This window comes from Echinococcus granulosus, assembly GCF_000524195.1.
Source record: "Echinococcus granulosus chromosome Unknown EG_S00018, whole genome shotgun sequence".
Taxonomy (NCBI): Eukaryota; Metazoa; Platyhelminthes; class Cestoda; order Cyclophyllidea; family Taeniidae; genus Echinococcus; species Echinococcus granulosus.
In genome coordinates, this window is record NW_020170398.1 from 471,187 (window position 1) to 478,818 (window position 7,632).

The 7,632-nt window shown below is 42.4% G+C and overlaps 1 protein-coding gene across 1 annotated transcript; it reads left to right on the forward strand. All coding sequences in view use genetic code 11, as the record gives it.

Moving 5' to 3' along the window:
- Window positions 1-241: 241 nt before the first annotated feature.
- On the forward strand, window positions 242-7,145 carry EGR_03459 (FTS and Hook-interacting protein; the record flags this gene model as incomplete). Its single annotated transcript, XM_024492708.1, is given in 13 exon segments — window positions 242-282; window positions 301-410; window positions 692-1,032; window positions 1,225-1,524; window positions 1,923-2,144; window positions 2,279-2,365; window positions 2,500-2,667; window positions 4,323-4,402; window positions 4,473-4,643; window positions 4,997-5,793; window positions 5,873-6,054; window positions 6,131-6,341; window positions 6,688-7,145. 13 exon segments carry the CDS (start codon window positions 242-244, stop codon window positions 7,143-7,145), a joined length of 3,168 nt encoding a protein of 1,055 aa, XP_024352841.1.
- Between the last annotated feature and the right edge of the window lie 487 nt (window positions 7,146-7,632).

Sequence of the window (7,632 nt, forward strand, 5' to 3'; positions counted from 1 at the left end):
TTTACGAATGCTATTTTACCCTCAATTTATCAAAAAGTTAAGGTTGTAGACAAGTTGCTTTTACCAGTCTTTACTGTATCGGCTATGACAAAACTCGGGTCAAAGATTTTAAGCAATTGGCCGTTAAAGTTGTTTAGAAAGACGTATAATCAATACGGATACCCTAAACCTACTTCGCTGCTTAGAAATCAAGTCCTTGCATTTTGTTTGGGTTTATCGCAAAGCACTGCGGCTAGTAAAAATGGTGGACGCTGTCTCCTCCCTTGAAATCTGTTTAGACTCGTGCGTGGTTCTCTTTAGGCCAAGAAAACGTGACAAGAAGAATGTAAGCGACATTTTCGAGATCATTCGGACCTTGTTCAATCTCGTTGTGGATGAAAAACCCCCTCCAGATAAGACTAGTTCCTGTGGTAGGTATAGCTTTGCCCTCCACAAGTCCTTTTACGCGACGAAGACTACTCCATCCTTCGTCTTAGCAATTTTGCTCATTTTTTGTTTGTGTTGGTGGGTATGTATAGTGATGTCACCTCTACTTGACTAAGGAGGTTAAATGATCCCTATGAACATATGTATGTCTTTCGTCAATATATGTCATCAATTCTCAGCAAACGCATGTAATTGCAGTTGAGCTTTATAGTTTTTTTAGCTGTCCCCTTCACACTTCATATTTTTGGCCTTTTTCTTAAAATAGGTGGCATCATTTGCGATTCTTTTCCACTTGGGCCACTGGCCTCCAAACTCATAGACTCCAAATTCTTGGCAAAACTCGTCTCATGGGGTTCTACAGAAGAATTCTATCCAATTAGTCTAAAGTACTTCGTTCTCCAAAACTTGCTATGCAATTTTGACCTTCTAATCAGCCAGGCGAAACAAAATCTCCTCTTCTCTATTGCCATCTTCCAACCCCTTTTAAAGCTTATTGATTTGTGTCGTGAGTTTCCTGAGTATGTGTCAGAAAATTTGAGTCGCCTACTTTATACCTTATCTGTGCTCTTATGCAGAGATCCCGTTCTCTTGGAATTCTCCAAGCAGGTAATTCCTTGCCCTATAGGTCCGGGCATACCTTTTCCCCCGCTTTCTTTATTTATTATTTTTAAATGATTTGGTAAACAGTCTTTTATTAATATAAGTTTCGAAAACTTTCCATTTGTCGTTTGATCAGTTCCCCCTTCCCGTAGCCTACTTAAAAGTTTATCTACTTTTTTGATTAATTTCCCCATCTAGGTGTCGCACGATGTAGCGCGTAACGAATACTTTATTTTCTCCCAACTCGTTCCACTGCTTCATTTGCAAGGAATTCCAGGAAATAACGCGCGAGACGCCCTTCTTCTCATTCTTGCTCTTTCGGATCGTGACGCCGAGGTAGCAAATTACCTCACGTCAACGTCAGATATCTGTCCCGTAAGCCCATTACATACATTCGCAGTCGTTTGCATACTTATTTTAACGCATGATTTCCTCCCTGGTTCGTCTCTCGATGGTCAACTGCTTGCTTTTAAGAATTTCTGTCTGGATTATCAACTAGTAAGGTTCTATCTGAATAATATTGCAATTATTAATCAGCACCCTATTAGTATCTTTATGCCTGTTTAGAACAGCATTTTCTCTTTCCAAGGTTTATCAGATGGGATTGTAGCGGACAACCACGTTTTTCGTATTATTTTCTACTGATCTATTTGACAAGCACGTACATGGCCGGATTGGTAAAAATGAGCTTTGCTAATGCCACTGCCGTTTACGAATAGCCTTTATCCGTCGTAAATCTTAGCAATGTTGTAATCATTTAACCCCCCCCCCCCCCCATTTCTTTTTTAGCGCCAAGTGTCATAATATCATCCTAAAGCTGACGTCTTTTTTCTATTATTGGGGCGCGCATTTAGCTTCCATTCCAATACCTTTGCCTCACCTCCAGTTTACTTTAGGTCCTGGCAACTGGCTTGAGTGGGTACTACTCCTGTCTTCCCAAGCGTATCGTGCCCGATGGTATCGATGGCTACTCGGCAAGTGGGCAGGTCCGACAATCCCCCGAAACCCTTCACGTGCGAAGTGCTGGTTGGCATCGAATCTCTCGGTCTGAGTGGTCCACCTGTGAACCTCTCGTTCGCTTTCTCCAAACTCTTGATTTCTGCAATTTAGCCGTTCGCGTGTGTCTTGCTTTTAGGAATCATGGTCAATGATTTCTTGTTACTTTTTTCTGGTGTATCACTATCTTACGTGTATATGTCTAGCATATTTCTAACCGTTATCGTCAAGTCAACCAAGCTCTGCCTTCTCTTAGATTTCTCATCAATCTGTTCGCCAATACCTATTATACTATATCTACTCCGGCTTCCTAATGTCTGTTCTGAGGTCTGCGCTGAATCAGGTATGCTATCATTGCCTTCCAGATCTCAAGACTCATGGCCTCAACTGATGTTGGCAACTGCATCATAGTTCTCTGCCTTACATAAGCTTTTATAATCAGATTTCTTATTTGGTGCTCTTTACTCCTGTTGCCAGAAAGCGATAGATGAAGTGATTGCCGCGGAGGCCTATTTGGAATTGTTTCTTTGCCGATTGACAGAACCCGCTCTGATTGGTCTTTTTCTGCGATTTATCGTCGCCTCAACCGCTGAAAATGGATCCGTCCTCTCTTCTCTCATCACCCGTCTAGCCGCCGATTCAGCAGTGAGTCGTGTGTGTATGCTATGAACCCTTCAGGACATTAATTCCTTTGTTAATTATAATTTGTGCATTTTCTAGAGTGCTTTGAAACTTTTGAATACACTAGTCACTGCTGGCTCCAAAGTTCTTTATTCTCTTATAGGTTCTAGTAGCAATAGGTTTTTGTAAGCGTTGCGTTTCTGAATCTGATTGTGTTTCTAGAGTCCTGGTGAGGAATCCTATCAAGTAAGTCTCCTCACTTTGCTATCTACGCCTGCTTGTTTGCGCTCCTCCCTGCTGCATATGAACTCTCGTTCTGACCTGTATTGTGTGGGTTGCGTAATCACTTGACAAAATCGTAATCGCATGGAATTTTTAAGTTTCTTTGAGTATGGTTGTGCCAATACCTCTGCATGCGTTTGATTACGTCCCGTTGTTATGGTTGATTTAAATAGTTCGGGCCCTCCTCTTTAAATTTTGCGCATGGTCTATCCCCCTTTTTTCTTGTTTTTTTTTTTTTATTCATTTAAGATGTACACCTTCGTTCGTGTGGTTTTGCATCCCACACATCATTACAGATTCGCAAGTTCAATTTTTTTGAAACTTTTTTTGTCATTTCGAAGCAAAAGCCTAGTCTCTAATTATCTTCTATTTCCTAGCTATCAGGATATTTTAAAATGACAGGAAAAGGTAATAATACCATGGAGATATATATGATGGAATGATGGACAATGAGGTGGAATATTCCTTTCCATTATAAAGTGCTAATCTTTTTTGTGGTAGGCTGTGTTGTCTTCTACGAATGTGAATAGGTCTTTCTCTCGACCGATTAACTAGTTTTGAGTGTTTTTAAATAAATTCATGGTAAATATTTGCTTCCGTAGTCTGCCACACGCAATGTAGCCTACAACGGCATGCTTAAAGTGTTGCTTGCCTTAGGAGTGTAGGTCTTATATTGAGTTGATCGTTTGTGAGTAGCCAATGATATTTTCCTTTGCTCGACGAACTTTGGAATACTTGGCCATTTATTCTCACGCCAGACAGCTATCAAACAATGTATATTGCCCGGCCCTTTTTGTGATGTATCTGAATGGGCTGGCGACGATTTGACTGACGTTCAGGCTTAATGTAATCCGTTAGTACGTGTAAATGGAATCTACTTACTTTACACATGTTAATGAACAGTAATGCGTAATTTAATGCTCTAGCCAGGGATAGAGGGTCTTTCTGAACGTGTTACAATCGTCTTTGCATGATTTATTATGGGAGTCACTTTTTCTTCTAGTATTGCTCGCTGAGTGGTGCGTTCTGTGACTGCACACTGCACTTCCACTAAATTTTACAAGAAGCCCGTTTCTTAGCATTGGAGCCGAAGTAAATTCATTTCGTAGACCAAACTCGAATTACAAATTCCAACGGCAGTAAATGAGACCTTGCCGATAGGCGGAGGCATCTCTATGCTTTACAAGTATGCATTCAAACGGTAATAGGAATTGTGCAGCTCTCTTCAGGGTATAATGAGTCATTTCAGCTGTCTCAAAAGCCGCTTGAAATTTCTCGGCCACTTGATATTTCACTGATTCCCTGTACACCCGCCACTGTGGGGACATAATTCATCCGTGCCGCATATTTCCCTGAAACACACCGCTGGTCTTCAACTTATTTATGTCTTTTTTAAGCTTGAGATGGTCACTCTCTCTCTCTTCCGGACAATTCTTAATCTCAACTGCGAGGATATCATGTTTTTGTTGGTGTTCCAGTAAGTTCCATTGTAGAAAGGAGACTATACTGTCCACTTCTTAGTCCTCACTTCATTTCTCACCACTCAGGTACCTCAAAAAGTTAGACATTGGGCGCGAGTGTCCTGTTGATGGGAAAAGGCGAGATGCCTTCCATTTCTCGAATTCGGATAATTTATTGTGGTTGACCTCATCGGAGCGCTTTTTGAAATTATCCTTTTGGTGTACAAGTTTAAATGACTCAAAGGGCTCATCCAGTCTGTAAGTTTGTATGATGGCCTTTTTTCTCCTTTCACAGTTTATTTATTGTTTTTGAGTTGAAATAAATACTGTAGGTTTGCTAACCGTCCACTATAACTGGCATGCCTTTTGGACGAGCAATAGAAGTGTCATTTGCGAACCTTCCCTTACTGATTCTTCCAAACTTTATCGACACCTTGGATGCATAATTTTGAACCTTCTGGAGATTGAATATTCTACGTCCCCTACCTATTAGTTTAATATCAAATGTGAATTTCTTAAATAACCGTAAGTAATGAGTCATGGCAATAACTCAAAGCGGCAGAAAGGGTTTACCAAGAACTATTCTCTAATTGCATGACCTTTGATTTCAGAAATGAATCTGGTACAATCAAGTGTGTTCCGTCAAATCGATTCGCGGCATACCTTCTCATCTCCCATCAGCTCATCGATTCACGGACACGTAGCACAGGCGTGTGGTCGGCTGAGTACCAATCACCGGTCCCCTCTCTCGTCCCTACCACCTCTAGCACTGATCCCCCCGCTGTACGCTTTCACAGCACCCCATTGCACACCCTCATGGCCTCAAGTCTGCGCATAGAATCGGACTCGCGACTGCAGGAGCTCTCCCTCATCGATCGGTATAAGTCGGAATCTAATATCTACCAATTGAGCTATTGCGATGACTCCGATGAGGAGTTGGAGCGGGAAAATAAAAAATCAGTAATACTGCGTTCTCCTATTGATTTGAAACAGGTGGAATCACCTGTGGACTTGGAGTCTAATGAACAAGAGAAATCCTCCCTTGATGTCATTCGCCAATTCGTTGCCGATATTGATGGCACATCGACATGTGACGCTGTCACCCTGTTTACTAGGTTGTTGGAGGATGGGTTTCCTGTGGAAAGTGATGACGACATTGGGGCTACTATTCCCTATCCCTCGGTCGGTCAATTCACCTTTGATTTCCTTGATTATTATCTCGGGAAACACGCCATTCCCGTTGTTATCGTTCCACAACCTTCGCCTAAGTACGAATCATTAGCTCCAGTCAGTAATCTGGAAGCTGATTATGATTTCGAGAGCCTGTATGGTAATGAGCTCCCTGAACTGCCATATCGACCCACCTTCGAGGAGTGTTCATCGTGTCACCATTCGTCGTGTGGGCTTGGTTAGCCAAATTTCATTGCCCTTTGTGAATTCATAATTTTTTTGTATGCAGGAATTCATTTTCTACTTTCTTTTTTCAGGCCCCTTCCTCAACTGTGTGCTTAGTCTAATAGGGAGCATGCATAAGAATAGTCTCTACTTAAATCTGATCCTAACAGATGTTGTCCTGATTCTCGCAAGTTTTCACCAATTCCCACTGGCTGACATTCTATTGAAGTGCGCAGATGTTAGTCTAGGTAAACTAACACAGACACTTTACGAGGTACGTGAAAGCAGGCACAATTTACCGCCAGTTTTCTATCCATTGTTTCTACCTTCTCTTGGCTATTCGCCTTCAGGTCCTTGTCGATCTAAGGCGAGAGATAGAACAGCATTTGGCCAAGATACCCAACTGGTGCGCCTTAGTTGAACAGGCCATGTGCTTTCTGCATGGTCGGAGTCAACGAAATCCGGAAGCGACTCTACCCTCTGCGATCGTTGTTGCTACCAGGCCTTACTGCGCCACTGATGACGACCTCCTTGCGGCGACCACATTATTACCATCCGGGGGTAACCTCTATTTCCTAGTTTCTATGATTCCGAAGTGCCCTTGACATATTGACAGTGAAGTCAACTTTTTGGCTTCGTCGAACAAAATAAAAGTAATGCAGTTTCACGGCAATAACTGTGAGGTACAAGAAAAGTCATTTCTACGGCAATATGTGTAACTTTTGTGACGGTGGACTGGTTTTTAGTAAGCGGATTTAAAAACTACTTGATGCGTTACGTATTCTTCTTGTTCAATGGTTTCATCCTTGCGGACTCAATTTGAAATGCCAGGCAAACAACAAAAAATTTACAGAAATTTAATTGTCATAATTTGGTGGCCATAATTTTATTCTGCATGTTCCGGTAGTTTCCACTTCAGAGCGCAGTCGAAGCTCATCAGTTCGCCCGCAAACGGATCATCCATCCGCACCTACTCGGCTGCCTCTCCCTTCTCATCGATCGGCCAGCGCAACGCCTCGAACCGCAGTTCTCGAGCCTGTAGTACTTCCATTCTGGGGAGGCACTGAGCCCCTGTCCCAACGCCAGCGTCTGCGTCGCTCCTCCATCGATCGGCTCTCCCATCTCTTCATTCTTGACTCGCCGACGCCTCCTTGTTCAGTTTCACACACTTCGGACTCACTGCCTTTCGCATACTCGCAGTTTTCATCTGTGGACATACGTAATGTCATTTTCGCCTACATTGTCTTCAACGAATTCTGTCTCGAGTTGGCGGGTCTCTGCTGCGAACACAGCGTGTCAACGGCAAGTGTACAGCCCCAGTTTGAGAAAACTATGGAACTGGAGCGCTGTCTAGCGGAGTTCTAGAGATTGATTAACTGAGGTCGTTATCTTTGTCTTTCGAATCGCCTTATTTTTTAATTTGTCCATATCACCATTGTGGCCATTTACATCGATCTTTGCACTAATAAAGGATCATGTTCCGATTATTTTATCACTGTGTTCGCCCAACATGACAGGAGTGGTGCTGTTTACGGAATAATTGGTAGTTGTATTCGTACCTCAAAAAATTAACACTAAACTTCATATGCTGGAGTTTGAAACTTACCATCTAAATGTGTCAGTCTGTGGGCTACTCGTCTTGATTTTTTCATTCCGTTGAAGTTCTACAGTTTTATTGTTGTAGTCAAAGAGGAATGAGTAGAGTGGTCGTACTCCATCTTGTTTCGCAGATGGCCGATGGGAGACCGGTACCTTTATGCGGTGGTTGATGCTTGATTCATTCTCTAAACAATTTCCTCTCACTGTTGCTTTGGTGGTGTCCGTGGTGTGCCAATTATGTAACACTGGCAAT